General features: G+C 38.9%; 1 protein-coding gene across 1 annotated transcript in view; it reads right to left on the bottom strand.

The window, feature by feature from the left end:
* Nucleotides 1–26,442, bottom strand: part of WDR70 (WD repeat domain 70) — a 516,881-nt gene that overhangs the window by 336,062 nt on the left and 154,377 nt on the right. The window contains exon 10 of the mRNA XM_006876935.1: nucleotides 7–106. Within this exon, the coding sequence (XP_006876997.1) occupies nucleotides 7–106 (100 nt within the window). The remainder of the gene's footprint in view (nucleotides 1–6; nucleotides 107–26,442) is intronic.

The raw sequence follows: 26,442 nt of genomic DNA, 5'->3' as shown, positions 1-26,442 counted from the left end.
CATTACTTCAAAACCATCTCTGTCAATCACCTTAGCCTGTGAACTTCCAGATACAACAAGAATCATGTCTCCTGTGTTACTGTACTGTAGCGATTTGATCTGATGACTGGAAGAAGAAAAAAAAAAAAGATAATCTGATGAAACACTAAGCATTAACTTTTATACTTTGACTACATTAAACATTGTCAGAAAAAGTCATACAATTGCACAAACTGATAATTACACAAAATAAAGAACACCAACGTCAAATGATTTCATCAACATCCACTGGTTATGCTGTTAGCTCTTTTCTCCCACTCTTCAGTGTAATCTCCTGGAATCTTCTCTTTTTTGCCTTTAATCTTCAGCCCAACCAAATTCCCCCTCTTTCAGCTGTTGAGTCCCTCTATACTTTCTCAGAAGAAACTCACAATACTACTTCTTCCCATTACTGCTATAAACTTAGCTATATCTGACTCCTATATTCCTCCTCTTCTATTACAATGTTGTAAGTCTACTTCTTCCTACCTACAGCAAATCTTAATGATCTACATTTGGGATCCCATACCTTCTCGCCTCCTTGGGACATTCTGGCAATGATGCTGATTCTCTCCCTTTTCATAGTAGCTAAGCTGTCAGAACATGTTTTAACACTCAACTCCCACTTCATTTCTCTAGTACTATAGTATCCTTTGGATCTTCATCACTCTATAGAACACATCTTCTTATGTGCCTGTACTGAATACTGTCACATGCATGCGACCTCTCTTTTCAGGGCTGAGGTACCCATTCTGTGACCTTCCATAGTAATGTCTGCTGATGGTTAGGTACTAACTGCTCAGTTATTTTCCAACTTAACCACTCCACTCATCTGATTTTGCCATTGTGACTGTTTGTGCCACCCAGATCTACTCAGCCCTAAGATGCTTTCCAAGCCCTTATTTTTAAGCCAATCAACTGTTACAGTTGGTAACTCTTCATATCACACTTTCCCTTTTCAAATTACCTCATGATTTCCCTTTCCTTATCCAAATTTCAGGTAATAAACCAATTAGTGAGAAAAGAGTAAACTGTTTCATTGAAAAGTATTTTTATATATTTTGTTGTTGTTGTTAAGTGCAATCGAGTCAGTTCTGACTGGCATTTTTTTATACACACATATATAAATATACACACACAAACAGACAATGTTGTGGTTGTCAGGAGCCACAGAGTCAGTTCTAATGAACAGTGACCCTAGGCACAACAGAAGGAAATATCGCCCCATCCTGCGCCATCCTCACAATTGTTGTTAAGCTTGGGCCAGTTGTTGTTGCCACTATGGCAATCCATCTTGTAAGGTGTCTTCCTCTTTTTTTTGCAGACCCTCCACTTTACCAATTATGAAGTACTTCTTCAGAGACTGGTCATTCCTGATAACAAATCTGAAGTATGAGAGACGAAATCTCACCATTCTGGCTTCTAGGGACCATTCTGGCCTTACTTCTTCAAACATAGATTTGTTTGTTCTTCTGGAAGTCCATGGTACTTTTAATATTCTTCTATAGCACCTTAACTCAAATGTATCAACTCTTTCACGGTCTTTCTTATTCATTATCCAAGTTCCACATGCATATAAGGCTACTGAAAATACCATGTCTTGGGTCACACACATCTTAGTCCATAAACTGATATCTTTCCTCATGAATACTTCAAAGATTTGCCTTACATGCTGTTTGGTTTCTTGAATGTTGCTTCCATGAGTATTGTTGATTGTGGACTCAGTAAAATGAAGTCTTTGACAACAAATATCTTTGCATTTATCTTAGTATTATTTACTGGTCCAGTTTTGAGAATTTTTGTTTTCTTTACATTGGGGTACAACTCATTCTAAAAGCTGTAGTCTTTGATCTTCATCAGTAAGTATTTCAAGTAATCTCCACTTTCAGCAAGCAAGGTTCTATCATCTGTATATCAGTCTTTGATCTTCATCAGTAAGTATTTCAAGTAATCTCCACTTTCAGCAAGCAAGGTTCTATCATCTGTATATCACAGGTTATTAGTGAGTCTTCCTCCAATCCTGATGCCATGTCCCACAGATAATTCAACTTCTCAGATTATTTGTTCAGTATGGTGAAAGAATACACCTGATTTTAAACAATTCAGCATCCCCTTGTTCTGTTCATAAAACTGCCTCATGGTCTATGTACGGGTTCCTCATAAGCACAATTAATTGTTCCAGAATATTCATTCTTCACAGTGTTACCCATAGCTTGTCATGATATGCACAGCTGAGAGTCTTTGCACAGTCAATAAATTACAGGTAAACACCTGATATTCTCTGATTTCAGCCAAGTTCTATCTGATGTCTGTAATAATATCCCTCATTCTACGTTCTGTTTTTAATCTGGTTTGAAGCTTTAGCAGTTCTCTTAACAGTTTTTATACTATCTTTGGCAACAGTAGTAAGGTTGGCCCAGGATCGGGCAGTGTTTTGTTCTGTTGTGCATAAGGTCACTGTGAGTCGGTACCGTTTCGATGGCACCTAACAACAACAAACCAAAATTTCACTTGCATGTTATATTAACGATATTATTGGATGATTTCCACATTCCACTGCATCACCTCCCTTTGGAATGGGCAGACATATGGATCTCTTCCAAGCAGTTTGCCTAATAGTTATCTTTCAAATTTCTTGGCATAGATGAGTGAATGCCTGCAGTGCTGTTATCAGTTTGTTGAAAGATTTCAATTTGTATTCCATCAGCTTCCAGTGACTTATTCTTTGTCAATGCCTTCAAAGTACCTTAGACTTCTTCCTTCCAGATCATTGGCTCTTGATCATGTGCTACCTTTTGAAATAGTTAAACATCAATCATTTCATTTTGGTACAAAGACTGCTTGGTGGTTCCATCTTCTTTTGATGCTTTTTGCACCATTCAACATTTTGCCGATATTATCCTTCAACATTACAACTTAAGGCTTGAATTTTTTCTTCAGTTCTTTCAGCTTGAGAAAAGCTGAACGTATTCTTCCCTTTTGGTTTTCTAACTTCAGGTCTTTATATATTTCATTATAATAGTTGACTTTGTCTTCTGAGGGGTTCTTTGAAATTTTCTGTTCTTTGATTTTACCATTTCTTCCATTTCCTTTAGCTACTTTACTCTCAAGAGCAAGTCTCAGAGTCTCCTGTGACATCCATTTTGGTTCTTTCTTTCTTTCATGTTTTTATAAAGACCTTTTGTTTTCTTCCTATATGATATTCTTGGTGTCATCCCACAACTCTTCTGGTCTTCGGTTACTAGTGTCTCATTCATCAAACCTATTTTTGAAACAATCTCTAAATTCAGGTGGGTTATGTTCATAATCATATTTTAACTGTTGTGGACTTGTTTTCATTTTCTTCAACTTCAGCCTGAACTTGCATATGAGCAATGAATGATCTGTTTCACAGTCTGTCCTGGTGTTGTTTTCGTTGATGATATTGAGCTGTTCCACCATTTCTTCACACAGATGTGGTCAATTTGATTTCTGTGTATTCCATCTGGTGAGGTTCGTGTGTATAATCGTCTTTTATGTTGTTCAATAAAGATATTTGCCATGAATAAGTCATTGGTCTTACAAAACTTTATCATGCGATCTTCATTCAGCATTGTTTCTATCAACAAGGCCACATTTTCCAACCATGGATGCTTCCTCTTTATATCCAACCTTCACACACATTACAGTCACCAGTAGCTATCAATATATTTTGATTGCAAGTTTGATCAATTTCAGATTGAATAAATTGGTAGAATTCTTCAATTTCACCATTACTGGGTTCAGAGATTGGTGCGTAAATTTGAATATTTCTGGTATTAACTAGTATTCTTTATGTTGTTGTTGTTGTTGTTGTTGTTAAGTGCCATCGAGTTGGTTCCGACCCATAGTGACCATATACAGGGTGTCCGAGGAGTGGCTGGTGAACCCGAACCATCAAACTAGCAGTTCAAACCAACCTTGAAGTCCAGCACATTAACCCACAGAGCCACACCAGGACTCCGGTATTCCTTGTAGGTGTATGGATATTATCCTATAACAAACAGCACTCCACTCAAAGCTACATTTTGAAATGTTGTTTTTGATGATCAATGCTACATCATTCCTCTTAAATTTTCATTCCCAGCATAGTAAATCATTTACTATGTCAGATTCAAAATTGCCAATACCAGTCCATTTCAACTCAATAATACCCAAGCCATGATATTTTCAATAACCTCATATGCATGCAAAATCTGGGCAGTGAATAAGGAAGACCATCAAAGAATTGATGCTTTTAAGTTATGGTGTTGGAGGAGAATATTGAAAGTGCCATGGGCTGCCAAAAGAGCCAACAGATCTGTGTTAGAAGAAGTGCAGCCTGAATGCTCCCTGGAGGCCAGGATGGCCAAACTTTGTCTCTCATATTTCAGACATACTGGAGGGACCAGTCACTGGAGAAGGATACCATGTTTGGTAATGTGGAGGGTTAGAGGAAAAGAGGAAGACTCCCAGAAAGATGGATTGGCCAAGTGGCAGCATCAATGGGCTCAAGCGTGGCAACAATTGTGACATTGGCCCAGGATCGGGCAGTGTTTCATTCTGTTGTGCACAGGGTCACTATGAGTGGGTGCCAACTCAATGGTACCTAACAACAACAATACCTATGATGTAAATCTTTTGGCTTTCCATTTCATTTTTGACAGTTATTAATCTTCCTAGATCCATTCTTAACACATTCCATGTTCTATTAATGAATGTTTACAGCTGTTTCTCCTCATTTAGAATTGTGCCCCAACAGCAAATTAAGGTCCTGAAAGCTTTACTCCATTAGCATTATCATGCTCAACTTTACTTTGAAGAGATAGCTCTTCCCTAGACATATTTTGAGTGCCTTCCAACCTGAACAGCTCATCTTGCACTGTGTGTGACATTGTTTCACTGGTATTCATGAGGTTTTTCAGTGGGTAATCATTCAGAATTCGTCCATCCTTTCCTTCCTCCTAATCTGTCTTAGTCTGGAAGCTCAGCTGAAACTTGTCCATCTTGGGTGACCCAGCTGTTATTTAAAATACTGGTGACATAGCTTCTAGTATCACAGCAATACACAAGCCATCACAGTACAACAAACTGAAAAACAAGTGGTGGAAACTCACAATACCTTTGATAATTAGATAGTCTAGATGCTAAATCAGAAATCTGGAATGTAAGAATGCAAGGGTCTAGTTAGTTTACAGGGCATTTATATTGAGTACTTCCATTATGAGAAAAATATTAATTTTTCTCACATATGACAAGTGATCACTTGTTTTATCAGGTGATTCACTTTCATTTCCAATTAGAAAATATAAAAGACAGAGAACTCTAGGAAGTTTTATAAATAGCTAGCCACTGGCTCCATTACATTGCTCATTATATGTGGAGAGAAAGACAAAATCTCAGCTATCCTACACTAAATTCACATTGCTTTGTAGCTGTACAGGGACCCTTAACATTATCCCATTTTCCCGGTGTTTTACAAGTGTTCTCTAAAGTCCACTTTATCAACATTAAAATGAAATGTTCAGCATCAAGCTCACCATTCCTGCCCCACTTCACTCCTAACTCAGCTAGCCACAGAGTTAAAAGGGCAGGCTTAAGAGTCATTAGGCACAGTACTAAGGAGAACTAAAGGGCTTGTTCAAGGGATATAACATCTGCTCCTCAAATTCCTGCCTAAACAACTAAGATTTCGATCAAAGAGAAGAGAGGGAAAGCCAATCTGAGGTAAACTGGAATCACGAGGAAGTGAGTGTTCTCCCAGGGAGTAACTCTGACACCAGAGGAAGGCTTAGAGATATTGCACAATTCTTTCTGTGAAGTTATTCATGGGACAAGTGGGAGTATGAGAGTGTAAGTGGAGGGGAGTGGGAAGGTGAAGATTGAGGATCCTTTTAAGTAGTTTTTGCTTGGCTAGCAAAACAAGCTGGGACATGCAAGACAGATAAACACAGCTGTTTAAGTCTGTCACTTGGGGCTCAAGGTGTCCTGATGTAGTGAAAAGTACAATGGAATGTGAGCCAGGAGCCCAGGCATCTATGTCCCTGCTCAGCTACTAACTAGCTGTGTGATGATGAGCCTCCGACTCCTCATTAGTTGGAAAACCAGTGGGTGGGGCTAGAAGTTAGCAGTAGACAGAGATGCTCCTGAGACACAAAGTGCCTATACTAGGTGCATAAATTCTCTGAATCCTGGTTGCCTCCACAGATGAAAAAATTGGAGAAATCATTTTTAATTTACAAGGTTCAGATGAGGAATAAAAGTAATATACATAAAGACACCTAGCACAGGGCCTCAAACAGCAGATGTTGTTGTGGTGGTGGTGGTGGTGAGGTGCCGTCGAGTCAGTTCTTACCCATAGCAACCCTGTATAGGGTTTCCTAGGAGTAGATGATGAGCTTGAACTGTCAACGTTGCAGTTCAAATCAACTTTGCAGTTACCTACGGTGCCCCACCAGGATTTATTATTATTGGTTTTATTTCTAAGGTCTCCTTAAGATTATTATTTGAGGGATATAAAAATGGTAGTCAAATACAATGTTAATTCAAATAAATTATAAGGCAAATTAGTATATGCTGAACACATGTTTTAATAGTTACTCACCAAAATGCCCAAGAGAAACTTTCTTATCTGATTTTCTGTACCCACCCCAAACACCCTAACATTATGTTAAATATGACAACTACATTCTTGGAATTGAAGGACAATAATGATTTGAGAAGACACACTTTCAGATTTGCATGCATCTTCCTATAGTATATGATAGCATTACCTCTTCCTTCCAGGTATGTAATATATATTATCTCGTGTAGAAAACAATCCAAGTGTACAAAAGACAGGATGCAGCACCATCAAAGTTTCCATATGATAATATCAGAAAATATGTGCCTAATTTCTATCACTTGGAAGAAATACAGCCAACATGCTCCTCAGAAGGGAGGGTAATGAGATTTCACTCACATACGTTGGACATGTTGTCAGAAGGAACCAATTCCTGGAGAAGGACATCATGCTCCATAAAGTAGAGGGTCAGCAAACAATAGGAAGACCCTCAACAAGCTGGGTAGACACAGTGGCTACAACAATGGGCTCAGACATAACAAATGTGAGAAAGACACACACCCGGGCAGTGTTTCGTTCTGCTGCGCATAGGGTCACTATGAGTCACAACTGATGTGTTAGCAAATAGCAACAACAATTTAGATCAAAGCAAAACACATCTTCAACTGCTTCAATAGTTTAGCTTTTAAATTTAAGGATACAGTTCTAATGCAGAATTATTGAAGAACATACCACCTAGTGGGTTAATAATATACATTAAAGGTTGATAGAGTACTACTAAATTTATAAGATAATCTCTCTGTCAAACAATACCAAAGCTACAGAAAGTTTCTTTCTTAAATCATTACTTCTAAGATGAATTTTCAAAAGTAATATTTATTCCAGGATTACTTCTAAATTTTACCAAAACTTTCCTTCCATTAAAATGTATATTCTTATTTAGATATGTGATAAAATTATTCTACCACTTAGTCAAGTTCGGATTAACAGCTCAAAGGCTTTACACATTTTCACAGTCAAGGTCAATGGTAAATTGGGATACAAAGTGCCAAATGCAAGGGACTCAGATAACTAAACTTTATGTTTCCATATCTTCTGAGGATTAGAGAAATATGATTAAGGTCAGCCAACCAATGAGAATGATTAACAAAAGCTAAGGCACTATTTCTACTTACTCCCAATTGTTTTCTTTATGATGATACCGATGTTAGGAATAATAGTTGAGTCTAAATCCTAGCAACAGGGCAACAGGGAACTATCATTTAACCGTGAATAAAACAAGGAGCTCTGGTAGCGTAGTGGTTACGAATCGGGCTGCGAACCTTAAGGTCAGCGGTTCGAAACTACCAGCTGCACCGCGGGAGAAAGATGAGGCTTTCTACTCCCGTAAAGATTTACACCCTCGGAAACCCTATACAGGGTCGCTATGGGTCGGAACCGACTCGATGGCACATAACAACAACAACAAAAGAAGGCATTAATTGGGCAAATAATAGGTAGGGTCCTACTTTAAAAAGCCTCTCTGGATAAGGGGCACTTGGGGCACTTAACCATGTACATGTGGAAAGGATTAGAGACAAGTATTCTTCATAGAAAAACAAACAAACACAATATGTGACACCCTGTGGCCATTTTACTAGAGTTTACCAAAAAAAGAGAAGAAATAGATAGGGGACAGGTCATAAAGAGCTTAATGGCAAGGCATTTGGGTTTATTCAAAGTGTATAAGAAAGACATTAAAGAGATTTAGCATGGAATTCTAGATATAGGATAAGCACTGGACTGCTAACTGCAAGGTAGAGGGTTCAAACCCACAAGCTCCTCCTTAGAAACCCTATACAGGGTTGGTATGAGTCAGAACCAACTCAAAAGCACTTAACAACAACAACAGCCTGGACTAGCCAGGGAGAACAGTAAGAAGATTGCTGCAATACCCTAGATGAGATTTCAGCAATACAACCCTTGAAATGAAACCTGAAGATCAAGAGGAGCATTTCATTCCGGAAAGCAGTATGAACAAATGCATGAAGAAAAGGACGGAGCAGAGGCAGGGAGTAGGCAAACAGTGGGGATCCTGAGCTTACTGCAGTGAAGCTTTCTTGTTACGAAGTAAAAGAAATACAGTCACATAGAGAATGACAGTCTAAAAGTCCTGCCAACTCAAGCAGAAGAATATCAATACAAGACTTGAGAAATTAAGAAACTGCACAAGATCATCCAAGACTCTAAAAAGTATTTTGTGATTGTAAAGGAGATTCTTCAAATGCTGCAGGAATTTAAAAAAAAAAAAACTTAATAATAGGAAAAACACAAGATTTTAAAAGAAGAAAAGGTGCTTAAGGAACAGATTCCACTATTACCAAAACAAAAAGAATATATCTAGTAAAATTCAACATTAGAGAGAAAAATCAAAATTGCAAACTGAAAGAAATAGTTCAATGTAGGAGATGCTTAGGAATTTCTGTTAGGAAAGAACCAGAATGATTATAAAAAAACAACTTCTAGAAAAGCTAAAATAGCTTCTCATGAAAACATTCCAGAAGCCATGAATTCCTAGAGAAGCAAGTTCTTAAAGTAGCAAGGATGTCCAAAAGGAAACAACTACAACAAACAAAGGATAGAAAGCAACCGAAAACGAAGTCCAAGAGATGATACAGCTGTTAACAAAATAAAACGTACCAACCAGTCAGAAACCTAAGAGAATGGGTGGTTGGTGGTTATATGCCATCAAGTCAGTTCCAGCTCACAGAGATCCTATGAGGCTATAATCTTTACAGGGAGCAGAAAGCCTCATTTTTCTTCCGAGAAGCAGTTGGTAGTCCAATACATAACCTACTATGCCTCCAGGGCTCCTAATAGAATAGTTCTCCTGAAAACAGAACACCCAAAATGTATAGAAGAGCTGGAACCCTGGAACACTACACAAACCACAGGCTCATCCCATTAGCTACACAAACTATTGACTTCAAGACAGCAGAATCTAATTAGCTTTGTTAAAATTTTGTTGTTGTTGTTAAGTACCATCAAGTCAGTTCCAACTCATAGCAACCCTGTACAGGGTTTCCAAGGAGCGGATGGTGAGTTTGAACTGCCAACCTTGTTGTTGTTAAGTGCCGTCGAGTCAATTCTGACCCATAGCGACCCTGTACAGGGTTTCCAAGGCTGTAAATCTTGACAGGAGTAGAAAGCCTCATCTTTCTCCTGCGAAGCAGCTGGTAGTTTCGAACTGCTGACCTTAAGGTTCACAGCCCGATTCGTAACCACTACGCTACCAGAGCTCCTTCAGTGCATTATCCTGCAGCGTCACACTGGGACTCCTTGTTATCACTAGACAGACGGTATGAAAGGATCAGCTACTGGTTGGTTATGTGCCATGGAATTGGTTCCGACTCATAGCAACCCTGTACTGGGTTTCTGAGGCTGTAAATCTTGATGGGAGCAGAAAGTCTCATCTTTCTCCCGCGGAACAGCTGGTAGTTTCGAACTGCTGAACTTGCAGTTCGCAGCCAAGGATCAGCAATAGGAATCATAAAACAAACGCAGACTGTTGAAAAAAGAGTAAGAACAAAATATAAAGGAAAAAACATTATTTTTAAAAACTGTAGTTGTTCTATGCTGAAAATAGGTTTCAAGTAAAAGTAGTTTCCTAACTGCCTTTCCTGTAAAAGAGTAAACTGTTTCCCATGCACTGACACAGCGTGTGTGTAGTCTTTTGGTGGTCTTACAAAATTCTATCATGCAATTTCTAACATCATGTCTACTACCAAGGTCATATTTTCCAGCTACTGATCCTTCCCAGTTTGTTTCCAACCTTTGCATTCGAATCACCAGTAATTCCAATACATCTTGATTATTGTTTTATCATTTCAGACTGAAGAAGTTGGCTGTTCTTGTTTTTAAGTGCTGTCGAGTTGGTCCAACTCCTAGTGACCCTGTATAGGGGTTCCGAGGAACAGATAGTGAGTTTAAACCACTACAAAACTCTTTAATTTCATCATCACTGGCTTAGCGGTTGATCCAAAAATTTGAATAGTAGTATTAACTGGTATTCCTTGTAGGTATATGGATATTATCTTATCACAGACAGCACTATACTTGAAATGTTCTTTTAAATGATGAATGTGAAGCTATTTCTCTACAGTTTATCATTCCCTGCATAGTAGTAATCCCATGTGATTGTCACATTCAAAATGGCCAATACCAGTCCATTTCAGCTCATTAAAGCCTAGGATATTGATCTTTAAACATTTGATTTCATTTTAACAACTTCCCATTTTCCTAGATTCATACTCTGTATATTCTATGTTCCAATTATTAATAGATGTTTGCAGCTCTTTCTCATTTTGAGTTGAGCCTCATCAGCAAATGAAGGTTTTGAAAGCTTTATTCCATTCACATCATCCCATCTATTCGACCTTGAGGATGTAGCTCTTCCCCAGTCAAATTTTGAGTGCCTTTCATCAACCTTATGGGTTCATCTTGCAGCACTATATTCGACAATATTCTGGTGCTGACAGTGTTTCACTGTTATTCATAAAATTTTCAGTGGCTAAATGTTCAGAAGTAGTCTCCCTCTACTTATTTCGTGTCTGTCTTAGTCTGGAAGCTCAACTGAAATCTGTCCACCATGGATGACCCTGCCAGCATTCACAATACCAGCGGCATAGCTTCCAGCATCACAGCAACACACAAGCCACCACAGTGCAACAAACTGCCAGATGAGTGGTAGACTGTGATTATGGAATTCATTATTATTGCAAATTGAGGCTTCAATTTTTCTTTAATTCTTTCACCTTGAGAAATGCTGATCGTGTTCTTCCCTTCTAGTTTTTTAACTCCAGTTTTGTTTTGTTTTTTACATTTCATTATACTTGACTTTGTCTTTGCAAGATGCCCTTTGAAATTTTCTGTTCAGTTATTTTACTTCTTCATTTCTTCCCTTCAATTTAGCTTCTCTATACTCACTCATTAAGCAAATCTGCTGCACAAGACCTTTTTAAAGTGTTGAAGAGCAAAGATGTCAACTTGAGGACTAAGGTGCACCTGACCCAAGCCATGGTATTTTCAATAACCTCATATGCATGTGAAAGCTGGACAGTGAATAAGGAAGACCGTAGAAGAATTGATGTTTTTGAGTTACCGTGTTGGAGGAGAATACTGAAAGTGCCATGGGCTGCCAAAAGAACCAATAGATCCGTTTTGGAAGAAGTGCAGCCAGAGTGCTTGTTAGAGGCCAAGATGGCCAAACTTCGTCACTCATACTTCGGACATATTATCAGGAGGGACCTGGGACTGGAAAAGGATATCATGTTTGGTAAGGTGGAGGGTCAGAGAAAAAGAGGATGGCGCCCAATGAGATGGATTGACCAAGTGACAGCATTGATAGACTCAAGCGTGGCAACAGTAGTGAGGTTGGCCCAGGATTGGGCAGTGTTTCGTTCTGCTGTGCATAAAGCTGCTATGGGTCGGTACTGTCTCTATGGCACCTAACAACAATATACTCACAAACAAGTTTCAGAGTCTCTTCTAGCATCCATTTTGGTCTTTTATTTATACCTTCTCTTTTTAATGACGTTCTGCTTTCTTCTTGTATGTTGTTCTTGATGCCATCCCACAACTCATCTGGTCTTTGAATTTAACCCATTAAATCTGTTCTTGAGATGGTGTCTAGACTCAGGTAGGATATTTTCAGGTCGTACTTTGGCTCTCCTGGATTTGTTTTCATTTTCTTTAGTTTCAGTCTGAACTTGCAAATGAGCAATTGATGGTCTATTACACAGTCAGCCCCTGACCTTGTTTTGGTTGATGAGTTTGAGCTTTTCCACCATCTCTTTCCACAGATATACTCAATTTGATTTCCTGTGCATTCCATTTGGTGAGGTCCATGTGCATAGTCACCTTTTATGTTATTTTTTAAAGATATTTACATTGACTAACTCATTGGTCTTACAAAATTCTATCATGAGATCTAGAACATCATTTCTAGCACCAAGTCCATATTTTACAACTATTGGTCCTTCCTCTTTGTTTTCAACCATCCCATTCCTATCACCAGTAATGATCAATATATTTTTTTAATGTTTTATTGTGAATTATGTGATAGTTTACATGGGAGAACATTAGCTTTACATTCATCCTATCGCACATCATTTCATTGCAATGGTTTCAATCCCCTCCATGCATCATCAACTAACCAAAGGGTATACCCTGCAAGCCTGCCCCCTGGTCATCAGCACACAGCCCCTCTCCCTCTCTGGGTCTAGAGTCCCCTGCTTCTCCATCTCTCCACGTCATCGTCTCTGCCTCCATCTCTGGCATCACTACTTCTCTGGGTAGGGTCCCGCACTCGACTCTTCTCCTTTGACGGTCCTAGAGACCTCCACTCCTAGACTGCAAAGTCAATCACTTCCCTCCTTTTGCTACAAAACATCCACCTTTACCTTTCCAACCCTTACAGTCACTATTGTGCCACATGAATGCTATCCCCATCTCCTTTCATGATCAATTTATCTTGATTACAATTTTGATCAAATTCAGACTGAAAAAACTGGCAGAATTCTTCAATTTCTCTACTTTGAAGAGGTCACTCTTCCCCAGTCATATTTTGAGTGTCTTCCAACCTGAGGGACTCATCTTCTGGCACTACATATCTGACAATGTTTCACTCTATTCATAAGGTTTTCATCTTCTAGGATTATATCTGAAAACACTCTCCTAGTGCTGCAGGTTAATGCGCTGGACTGGCAAGGTCAGTCTGAACCGTAAGGGTGACAGTTCAAGCTCATCTGCTGCTCCTCAGAAACCCTATACAGTGCCAACTCAACAGCACTTAACAACAACAACAAGCATTCAGAAGTAGTCTGCCTCTCCTTCTTCCTAGTCTGTTTGGAAACCTGTCCACCATAGGTGACCCTTCTTTAAGATATCAATGGCATAGCTTCTAGAATCACAGCAACATGAACGCCACCACAGTATGGCAAACTGACAGATGAGTGGAGGTATTTACCTCTCTAGCCACTGTTGCCTTGTTAAGTGACGTTGAATCAGTTTCCACTAGTAGCGACCCTGTTTAGGGTTTCTGAGGAGCAGCTGGTGGGTCTGAACTGCTGACCTTGTGGTGCAGTTGAGTGTTGATCTTACAATCAGCCACTGATGTTGTTAAGTGCCCTCAAGTCAGTTCCAACTCACAGTGGCCCTGCACAGAGTTTCTGAGAAGCGGCTGGTGAGCATGAATCACCGACCTTGCAGACAGAGATGCAAATCCAAATAATGAGATATCATCTCACCCTAGCATTAACAGCAAATTAAAAAAAAACAGAAAACAACTGATGTTGGCAAGGGTATGGAGCGAGTAGGATGCTCCTACATTGCTGGTGGGACTGTAAAAGGGTGCAGCCGCTGTGGAAAACGGTATGTCACATCCTGAAAAAGTTTGGATATAAAATACCATGTGGCCCAACAATTCTTATATTTAGTACATAATTACAAGAAATAAGAGCCCTGACTAGAGTAGATACATGCACACCCATGTTTATCGCACCTCTATTTACAATAGCAAAAAGACAGAGGCAGTCTAAATACCCATCAATGGAAGGATGGATAAGTAAACTTTGGTACAGATACTCAATGGAATACTGTGTAACACTGAAGAATAAAGACCAATCTGTGAAACACCTCATAACATGAATGAACATGGAGGACATTATAATGAGTGAAATTAGACAATCACAAAACCACATATATTGTATGAAATCACTATTGTGAAAACTCAAGGAAAGGTTTTCATGCTCAAAGAAATAGTCTTCATGGTTGCCAGGGGGTGGAGGGAAGACAGAGTAATTTCCTGGCTGGAGGGTAGACATGCTAGCTTGAGTGACATGGAGGATAATACACAAGAGGGAAGCTAGCAGATGAATGACGAAGACAGATGAATATGCAGGGAACTATACAAGGGTTAAAGAGGATAGAAGTAAATACTGTTATACACACAACCCTAAAACAGCATTGTTCGGTCAGTAGATACATGGACAGATACACAGAATGAACAGTTTTATGGGAGGAACAGAAATATAGCAGCTTTATTCACATCTAATCACTAAGGGAAAACCCAAATGTCTTATCAACTGATGAACAGATAAACTATATTAAGTGCCATCAAGTTGGTTCCAAGTCATAGCAACCCTATGCACAACAGAACAAAACACTACCAGGTCCTGCACCATCCTCACAATCATTGCTACTGCCGCTGTGCCAGTCCACCTTGTTGGATGTCTTCCTCTTTTTTGCTGACTCTCTATCACACATGATGCCCTTGTTCAGGGTTTGGTTCCTTCTGACAATATGTCTGAGATAATATGTATAGAAGACCAAGTCTTACCATCCTGGCTTTAAGGAGCATTCTGGCTGTCCTTCTTCAAAAGGGATTTGTTTGGTTTTCTGGTAGTCCATAGTACTTTAAATACTCTTCTCGAACACTGTAATTCAAATACATCAACTCTTCTACAGTCTTCCTTATTCACTGCCTAACATTAATATGCATATGAGGCAACTGAAAACACCTTAGTCCTCAAATTGACATCCTAGCTCTTGAACATTTTAAAGAGATATATACAGCAATAAAAAGGAGCCAAAGTACTAATGCCAGCAGCAATCACATTAGTGATTGTTGTTGTTGATAATAAGGGCTGTGGAGTCAGTTCCGACTCATAGCAATCCTGTACTGGGCTTCCAAGGACCAGCTGGTGGGTTCAAACCAGTAGTCTAGTGCTTAACCTACAACACCACACCAGGACTCAGTGGTTAACTGGGCGTTAAGAGAGATGCCTGCAAAGGGACTGAAGGGACCTTTTAGGCATGATGCCATATTCTATATCTTCATTGTGGTAGTGATGATATGACTATATGCAGTTCTCAACATTCATAGAAATGTATACTTTCAAAGAGTGAATTTTACCAAATATAAATTACATAGATTAAAAGCAATCCTTACTGTGACTTCTTAAAATGTTCATTAAAAGCAGTAAGATACTAAATCAAAATAACAAAATTACTAAAGTAGCTGGTTTAAGAGAATCTCACAGAAAAAAAATAAAGAAAGCTGGCTCACCAAAGCAGGAAAAGAGAATGGAAAACAGATAACAAAGAACTAAAATTGGGCAGCTGGAAGTCTTAAAAAGGAAATAAAGGACAGATGACAAGAATCTAAACACCAGTGTGATTATTCTGAGGTACAATCGAATATCTTAACACTAATAAAAACTTAGTAATGGGAAATAATAGTTGAAAAGCATACAAGCTATTCAATCTGAGAAAGTCTGTACACTGCAATTCGTCAATCCATACTAATAGTGAGAGTCAGCATGTCCTGAGTACTTCACTAAGTTAAAAACTATGCCAGGCACTTTACAGACATTATTTCATTTCATTACTAATACTGTCCAACGAAATGGACAGAGAAACTAAGGTCAGGAAGATTAAATAACTAAGGTCATATGTCAAGTGAAAAAGCCAAAGACAGAATTCAAATTCAGAATTCCCATGACTCAGAATCCATCCTCATACCTATCATATATACCGTCTCCATAATAACACCTACTGACTCATACATAACTCAGTCTGCTATGAAAACAGAGAAAAGATATTTCTATGCCAATCTGAGACAGCAGTGAAATTTACCCCTCTCCACATTGAAGCTGACAGTTATAGCATAAACTCAACTAAATGAACAGAAAAGATACTATGTCATGCCCAATGGCTACAGCAGTGACTTGTTCATTCTGATTTCTACTAATCAAGGTTTGTTTTGTTTTCATTTCTGAAACTAAGACTGACTGAGAAAGGTCAAATACTCAGTATGTGTGTTTTTTCTCCTCTTTGAGCTTTAAAACTGTTTAATAAAAAAAGGAAGCCATATATGCTAACAACTCTTAGAGTCATTTAAATAAATGGGAATCACTCTCAGGAGTGATCAGTACCAATAATCATAAATCATAAAATGGTAGAAAACTCACTAACCTGTTACCTTAGGCATGCATGTATAGTTTCTTGATGTTTGTTTTTTAAAAGAGATAAAAAGATCAGACAATAGCATTTAGTCTAATGAATAAACATACTGCAGAGCCCAAGATTTCCAAAACAGTCTGTTCTTTCTTTGCCCTGTCGGATGGTTTAAGCCACAGATTTTAGATGTCAATAAGAAAATAATTACTGGTGGTTGGAATGTAAAAGTTGGAAATGAAATAGAAGAATCAACACTTGGAAAAGATGGCCTTGGTGATAGAAACGATGCTGGAGATTGCATGATAGATTTTTGCAAGACCAATGACTTATACATTGCAAATACTTTTTTTCAACAACACAAAGAACATGGACTCTGATGGAAAACACAAGAATAATAAACTACATCTGTGGAAACAGACTACGGAGAAGCTCAATTTCATCAGTCAGAACACAGCCAGGGGTCAACTGCAGAACAGATCAACTGCTCATAAACAAAGTCAAGTGAAAGCTGAAGAAACTTAAAACAAGTCCACAAGATACAAGCCTGAATTTAGAGTTACACTCGAAATTAGACTGAAACATAGAACACTAATGATCCAAGGTTGGAAACATTGTGTAATTATAACAAAAGGTCATTTAAAAGACTGAAGAAAAACAAGAAAGAGAGAGACCAAAATGCATGTGAGATGAATCTGACACTTGCTCTTGAATGTAGAATAGATAAAATGAAAGGAAGAAATGATTAAAAGAGCTGAGCAGAAAACTGCAGTGTGGCTAAAGAAGACAAAATAAAATATTACAAAGAAATGTGCAAAGACCTAGGGTTAAAAAGTCAAAGGGAAGATGTGTGGATTTCTCATGCTAAAAGAACTGAATATAAACTCAACCTCAAGTTGCAATACTGAAGGACTATACGGGATTCTATGGGAACATAGTGGGTCTAGATGATAAGCATTGGGCTGCAAACCATATTGTCGGTGGTTCAAGCTCACCAGCTGTTCCGTGGGAGAAAGATGAGGATTTCTGCTTCTGCAAAGATTTACAGCCTTGGAATCCCTGTACACTGACTCTGTGGTTCAAACCAACCTTGCAGTCCAGCACATTAACCCACAGCACCACACCAAGACTCCAAGATAGAACCAAGGGTATTTAAGGAAAAAATTCTAAGCTGCATTGAAGGCACTGGTGAGAAACAAGGCTACAGGAATAAATACAATACCAACTGAAATGTTTCGACAAACTGAGGCAGTGCTAAAAGTGCTCACTATGCCACAAAATTTGAAAAGGGAGTTATGTAGCCAACTGACTGCAAGAAATACGCATTTGTGCCCATGCCAAAGAAAAATGAACCAAAAGAATGTAGAAATTATTAAACACTATCATTAATATCGCATGCAAGTATAATTTTGATAATTCAAAAACTTTTGCAGCAGCACATAAGACAGGGAGCTCCCAGATATTCAAGTCAGATTCAAAAGAGAGTGTAGAATGGCAGTTATTACTGTTGACATCAGATGGATATTGGCTAAAAGGAGAGAATACCAGTAAGAAGTTTACATGGGCTTCACTGACTAGGCAAAGGCATTGGACTGTGTGGATCATAACAAACTATGGATAACACTGTGAAAAATGAGTATTCCAGAGCACTTCATTGTGCTCATGGGGAAACTGTACATAGATCACGGGATACATGTTTAGATAGAAAGAGAGGACACTGAATGGTTTACAATCAAGAAAGGTATGTATCAGAGCTGTATATTTTTACCACATTTATTCAAATCTGCATGCTGAGCAAATAATCCAACTAGCTGAAGAAGAAGAGCGTGCATCAGGACTGGAGGAAGATTCTTTAACAACCTGTGAGATGATGATGACACAACCTTGCTTGCTAAAAACAAAGAGGACTTGAAGCATTTAGTGATGAAGAACAAAGAATACAGGCTTCAGTATGGATTTTGCCTCAATATTGTTGCTGTTGTTAAGTGCCACTGAGTCTGTTCTGACTCCTACCGACCCTGTATAGGGATTCCTAGGAGCAGGTGGTAGGTTTTAACTGCCAACCTTGTGATTCAAGGCAACCTTACAATTCAGTGCTAATCCTACAGTGCCACACCAGGACTCCTACCACACCACACCAGGATTCCATATGTTGTTGTTGTTGTTGTTATGTGCTGTAGAGTCGGTTCCAACTCATAGTGACCCTGTACAGGGTCTGAGACTGTAAATCTTTATAGGAGCAGAACGCCTCATCTTTCTCCCACAGAACAGCTGGTAGTTTTGAACTGCTGACCCTGAGATTAGCAGCCTGATTCGTAACCACTACACTACCAGAGCACCTAGGAGAGAGGTTAAAAAAATCCCACAACTGAACCAATAAACAACATCAAGCTAAACAGAGAAAACACTGACATTGTCAAGGATTTCATTTTATTTGCACGCACAATCAACACTCATGAAAGCAGCATTCAAGAAATCAGACATATTGACCATTTGAAAGGACAAGCAGACCAGCCTGGAGTGGCCAGAAAAACAGAAGATACTTCCTGAAAGAAAGACTAACAGGAAAAATACAAAACAATATAGGCAGGCTGACTGATTACTACAAGAACAAACAGGAGACATCAAGGCAAGTGGTTGGGTCCCCCTCAGGGCAAACCCCCTTCTAAGAGTAAGCTTCAATGGGAATGCATGCTCTGATTGGTGGTGACCACGTTTCGTCACCAATAAGGGGAAGTGAAGGAAAAACAGCAATGAAGCAATGAAGCTGTGAGCTAAGCCCTCAATAGACTCCTGTGAACCTGAAAGGAGACCTGGTTGGCCAGCAGTGTGCCAAATCCAGCGGACTCTTGGACCCAGAGTCAGTGACATAGCCACAGAGGACTAGAGTGGAGAGTGAAGCATCCAGCTGATAAGAAGAGAGGCACATGCATAAGTACACCCACACCTGCAAATAATATCCACTTGACCTGGCTTCAACGGCTAGATGATCAGAGCTTAAACAGAAGAAGAAAGAAGAGGGAAAAAAGAATAACCTGGTACAATCTGATCAACTTGATACACACCTATGGAGGCAATAGCTCAAAAGAGTGAACCAATCTTCACAGTGAGGATCATTCCCACCCCCTCCGCACACGGAGAGGACAGGGATGGGCAACTTGGGCATTGGTTACCCAAAATGGGGGGCCTACAGAGGCAAGAAGTAACTGGCTTACAAGTTTTCAAGAGGGAACCTCTAGAACCAGAGTGCATGGAGCAAGGTAGAATCTCCACTGAGTAGTATCCATTCTGCCTAGTCAGGGCTGATGAAAGGAGATGTGGATAGGTCTAATGCGATACAATAGTGAATAACTATTATCAAGACTGATTGTTAGGGCTGGAAATGTAAAAGTAGACATTTCGGGGCAAAGGGAGGGGAGTGACTAACCTTGCAGTCTAGGAGCAGAGTCCCTGGGACCATCAAAGGAGAACAGCAGAGAATGGAACCCTACCCAGAGAAGCAATGATGCCAGGGATGGAGGCAGAGACAATGATGTGGGGAGTTGGAGCAGCTGGAGACCTTGGACACGGAGAGAGAGGTGGGCGGTATGTGGACGAACAGGGGGCAGTCATGAGGGTTATACCCTTTGGTTGATGGATGATGCATGGAAGGGATTGTAACCATGCCAAGGAAATGATATATGACGGAATCAATGTGAAGCTGATGTCCTCCTATGTAAACGATCACATAATTCACAATAAAGCATTTAAAAAAAGAAATCAGACATATTGCATTGGCCAAATCTGCTGCAAAAGACGTCTTTAAAGCTCAATGATGACAAGGCATTTTCAATCATCGCATATACATATGAAAGCTAGACAATGTATATGGAACATCACAGAAGAATCAACACATTTGAATTACAGTGTTGACAAAAAATGCAAATTTAAGTATTTTTTTAGAAACTGACTTCAGTTTCTAAATATGTTAAAAATAAATTTGTCACTTGACCTATCAACTGCACTCCTAGGTATCTGTCGGAGAGAAATGACATCATATATACACAATCAGACTTGTACACACATGTTCATAACAGCACTGTTCACAATGGCCAAAAAGCAGAAATAACACAAATATCCACTAACTGATGAAAGCAAAACAAAAAGAGTCATATTCATATTTAAAACCAAAAATCCTATCATTTGAGTCGATTCTACCTCATAGCAACCTTATATAGTGTTTCTGAGCCTTTAAATCTTTACAGAAGCAGACAGACAGGCTCATCTTTCTCTCAAGGAGGAACTGGTGGGTGGGTTTGAGCCAGCAACCCTGTAGTTAGCAGCCTAACATTTAACCCACTGTGCCATGAAGGCTTTATTTTAATATTTATCCAATCGAATATTATTCAACCATAAAAAGGAACAAAGTGCTGATATGTGCTATAATGACATGAAACTCAAAAGCATTAAGTGAAATAATCAGACAAAAGAGACCATATATTGTATGATTTCACTCATATGAAATGTCCAGAAAACACAGGAAGTAGATCAGTGGTTACCTAGGGCTAGGAGTACTTGGCAGATTTCTACAATGGATATTTATTGTAACATTTATAAGTCAAATAATAATTAAAAACAGCAAAAAATAAAATTCATCCATTTAAAAAGGCTCTAAACATTTGATACAAATGATTAAAAAATTGTTAAAAACTATATTCTGGGGTAATAAAATCACAAATAATTTTCTTCAAAAATGAATATCGACTTCTGATAAAATGGCAGATGAGGCTGGCACACTACACAGATCCTATCCAACAAAAACACGACAACAAAATAAAACAGACACAGATGGAGATTCTAGAGTCCTGAGCTTCGGAGGAGAGGTTGAAGAGATGGATTGAGTGCCTGTTGGAAGGAAAGGCTGAGCAGGGACCGTGAGAGAGGGAGAATGACTGAACAACTGGTCAGATATTGAACCATTGTGAGTAACTTTGGCTAAATAAAATGCTCTGGCAGAGACGAATCACATAGGGGACTAGAAAGGTGCAATTTCTTCTTTTGCTTTGAGTTATCCTGGTGACCAGAAATGTGGCTAGCTCCCGACCTCATTTATCCCAGTGCAAACCCTACTCTCCTGGAGTTTGGAGATACGTGGTTGGGAGCCATACAAGGGTGCAGCAGGACCCCAGGTGCACCGCTCTGGTGACTGTTTTGGTGCCTTAATTCAGGTGAATTTGGCTCAGAACTACAGAACTCGCAGAGCCACCAAACTAGCATTAACCAATCACTCTATCCCCAACTGCCCTGTAGTTTCAGACACTGAAACTAGCTCAAATAAAGGACATCCACAACTGACTTCCAGATTGATTGCCCTGAACATAGGTAACACTGAAGCCAATAAGAACTATATGTAGGGCCAGAAACTCTGCTGTCACATCCTTCTGATACCCATCTTCTGAGATTTTGGCTTGTAGGAGGGCCCAGAATTTCTGCTTTCTGGGTCCAACAGCTGCACTGTTTTGTTGTTGTTGTTGTTGTTGTACACTTCCATTCTCTAACAACACTCACAGGAGATAGTTGTTGAGAGCCTCAGAACACATCAACATACAATCATCAATTAAAAAAATATGAAAACACCACAATGTCCCAAAGACAACAGAAAAATTTAACTCACACAAAGGAACACAAGAGAATAGAACAAACAAGTAACCAAGATGTCGATCCAAAAATCGTTTCTAAGGAAGAAAAGGTGATGGGACTAACTGAAAAAAAGAATTCAAAAGGATGATGCCTGTACAAAAGATCGACAGAAAGATTGCAGAAAGCAAGGAAAACATAGAAAAAGCTTTAAAATTTTTTCATGAAAACACTACAAGAACACACAGATTAAAATAAATACAAATTTAAAAACAATACAAAACCTGTTATTGGAAATCCAGAAGATGAATAAATACTACGATTTCAAAACTAGGTAATACATTGAAACTGCAAAGGAGTAGGTTTGAAGTAATGAAAGCCTGAATTGGTGACCTTCAAGATAAATCTCTCAATATTAGTAAGCCAGAAGAATAATCAGAAAATAGGATGAAAACAATAAAAATAAAAAATAAAAAAAAGTCAAAAAGTTATGTGGGACACCATGAAGAAGAATAACTTATGGGTGATCAGAATTCCAGAACAGGAAGAGACAATAAAAATCACAGAGAAAATAATGGAAGAGTTACTCACAGAAAACTTTCCAACATCATGAAAGACAAGATAATAAACATCCAAGAACCTGAATGAACACCAAACAGGATAAATACCAAAAGAAAATACCAAGATACATCATAATCACACTTAACAAACCAAAGACAAGGAAAGAATCCTGAGAGCAGTCCGTGAAAACAAAAAGTCATCTACAAAGGAGAACCAGTAAGACTAAGCTCTGATTTCTCAGCAGAAATGATGTAAGCGAGAAGGCAATGGGATGATATATACAAAACTCTGAAAGAAAAAAATTTCCAACCAAGAATCATACATCAGCAAAATTGTCCATGATATACAATGGTAAAATTCAGGTATTTAAGCCAAAATTAGGACAGATAAACAGAAATTAAAGGAATTTGTAACAACACCAGCTTTATAAAAAAAATACTAAAGGATGCTCTTTGGACTGAGAATAAGAGCAGACAACAGCAGGAGATCAACACACATGATAATACCACCCAGAATTCAATCTAGATATAGAAGTATTTAAATATAAACAAATTTACAAGATTAAATAAAGGGAACCAGAGATATCAACTTACAATGACATCAACTACAAAGCAAAAAGAGGAAATACTGTAAATACAGAACTTCCAAATGGCAAGGAAGTCAAGTAGATTTCAAAATAAAACAGACTGTTTTAAAAGGTGAAACAATTTAATAAATTAAATTTTTATTTATTAAAACTAAATGCACCTTCACATCAAAATAAAGAGGAAAATCAGAAGTAGACATTAACAACAGATATGAAGAAAATGAAAATAATAAAACCCACAAGCAAAATTAGGTCAATACAGAAAATTATGTGGAATAAAGAAACCATCAGCATCACAAAAAAACACCGCACAAAATGACAGCAATCAATTCACACTATCAATAATTATAATAAATGCAAGTGGATTAAATGCACCAATCAAGAGACAGAGAGTAGCAGAATGAAGAACACATGGTTCTTCCATATGATGATTACCAGGGGCACATTCTATACACAAAGCCAAAAGTAGACTAAAAATCAAAGGATAGGAAAAAAAACCAACAACAAAGTGAATGGCAAGCAGATGGGATTCTTAGGCCCAGAGTCAGTGACATAGCCACAGAGGACTAGAGTGGAGAGTGAAGCAGCCAGCTGATAAGAATTGGGGGCATATGCACAAAAACACCCACACTTGCAGATAATACCCACTCGACCTGGCTTCAATGACTGGATGATCAGAGCTCAACCAGAAGAAGAAAGAAGACGAAAAAAAAAGAGTAATCTGATACAATTTGATGAACTATCCTACACCCATGGATCCAGTAGCTCAAAAGAGGGAACAAATCTTTACAGCAAGGATCATTCCTGCCCCCTCCATACACAGAGTAGACAGGGATGGGCTACTTGGACATTGGCTACCCAAAATGGGGAGCTACAAAGGCAAGATGTGACTGGCTTACAAGCTGTCAAGAGGGAGCCTAGATTGAGAGGGCATGGAGGAAGGTAGAATCTCCACTGTGTAGTATCCAATCTGTCTGGGTGGGAGTAATGAAAGGAGATGGGGATAGGTCCCTTATGGTACAATGGTGAATAATTGTTATCAGAACTGACTGCGAGGGTTGGAAATATAAAGGTGGACGTTTTGTAGCAAAAGGAGGGGAGTAGTTGACTATGCAGTCCAGGAGCAGAGGTCCCTGGGACCATCAAAGGAGAAGACCTGAGTATGGGACCCCACACAGAGAAGCAGTGACGCCAGATATAGAAGCAGAGAAGTGGAGAGATGGAATGGCTGGGGACTCTAGACTCTAGGGAGAGGGACTGTGTGTCGATGACCGGGGGACAGGCTTGCAGGGTATACCCTTTGGTTGGCTGATGATGCATGGAGGGGATAGTAACCATGGCAATGAAATGATATATGATAGGATAAATGTAAAGCTAATGTTCTCCCATGTAAACTTTCACATAATTCACAATAAAACATTTAAAAAAAAAAAAAAAAAGGCAAGCAGAAATGGCTATTTTAATCTCTGATAAAACAGACTTTAAGGCAAAAACTAGCATAAGAGACAAAACAGGACATTATATCATGATTAAGGGGTCAATTAAACAAGATGACATAACCATAATAAATATCGAAGTCCCCAATTAAAAAGCCTCAAAATACATAAATCAAACTCTTACAGAACAGAAGAAACAGACAACTCTACAATACTAGTTGTTGTTGTTAAGTGCCTTTAAGTCTGTTCCAACTCAAAGTGACCCAGTATAGGTTTCCTGAGGAGCAATTGGCGAGTCTGAACCACCAGGAGATTTTAAGACACCACTTCTGATGAAGAACAGAACAACTACAAAGAAACCCAACAAAGACACAGAATAATTAACAACACAATCAAACAACTCAACCTCATAAATATATACAGAGCACTCAACCCAACAACAGCTCAATATACATTCTTTTCCAGTGCACATGGAGCATTCTCCAAAGCAGACCACATGTTAGGATGCAAAGCAAACCTCAATAAATTTTAAAAAGTCAAAATACTATAAAGCATTTTTTTAGATCACAATGCTATAAAATTAGAAAACAACAATATGACGATCAAGAGAAAAAAAATCAAATACACGGAAACTGAACCACACCCTGCTTATAAGTTACTGGGCAACAGATTAAATTTAAAAAAAATTTTTAATTCCTTGAGTCAAATGAGAACGAAAACACAACCTATCAAAATCTTTGGGACACAGTAAAAGCAGTGCTCAGAGGACAATTTAAAGCAACAAATGTACACATCCAAAACCAAGAAAGAACCAAAATCGACACCTTAAGCAAACATCTTCAACAATTAAGAAAACAGCAAAAAAGTAAGCCTACAGTTACCAAAAGAAACGAAATAATAAAAGTTAGAGCAGAAATAAATGAAACAGAAAAACAATACAAAGAATGAGACAAGAAGTTGTCTTTAAATGATAAAATCGACACACTATTGGCAAATGCATTATAAGGATACAGAGTAGACACTAGAGAGGGAGAGGAAGGAATAGTCAGAAACATCACACTAGAAGGCTTGTAAATCCATCTTCTGCCTATGACTGATTGGAATACCTAAAATGGGCTACAGCACACCCAGTGAACGAGGTTTCATGTGGAGCCTTTGCAATACATAAAACTATAGGTAGAAACCAGAACCACATCCAGATCTCCAGAGATGAGAAAGCTCCACTTGAAAGGACGATCAGACCAGCCTGGAGCAGCTGGAAGAATAAAAGACACCTCTTGAAAGAAAGACTTGCAGGAAAAATGGAGGCAGATGGACTGTTACTACAAGAACAAACAAATCACTTCCCTAGGAAACATCAAGACAAGTGGCCAGGTCCTCTCAACGCAAACCCCCTTCCAAGACTAAGACTCAGTGGAAATACACTCTCTGACTGGTGACCACACACATCACCGATGGGAGAAAGTGGGGTAAAAGCAGCAATGAAGCGGCAAGCTAAGCTAGGGCTGTGTTCATGTTCAATGGACTTCTGTGGACCCAGTTGGGAACCTGGTTGGCAAGCAGTGTGAGGAGACCTGGGGACTCTTGGGCCCAGAGTCAGTGGCGTGGCCACGGAGGACTCGAGAGGAGAGTGGAGCTACCGGCTGATGGGAAGAGAGGGCATGTGCACA

The sequence above is a fragment of the Chrysochloris asiatica genome, unplaced genomic scaffold (assembly GCF_000296735.1).
Source record: "Chrysochloris asiatica unplaced genomic scaffold, ChrAsi1.0 scaffold00430, whole genome shotgun sequence".
Lineage (NCBI taxonomy): Eukaryota > Metazoa > Chordata > Mammalia > Afrosoricida > Chrysochloridae > Chrysochloris > Chrysochloris asiatica.
The sequence above is the reverse complement of the archived record's forward strand: the minus strand, read 5'-3'. Positions and strand labels throughout refer to the sequence as shown.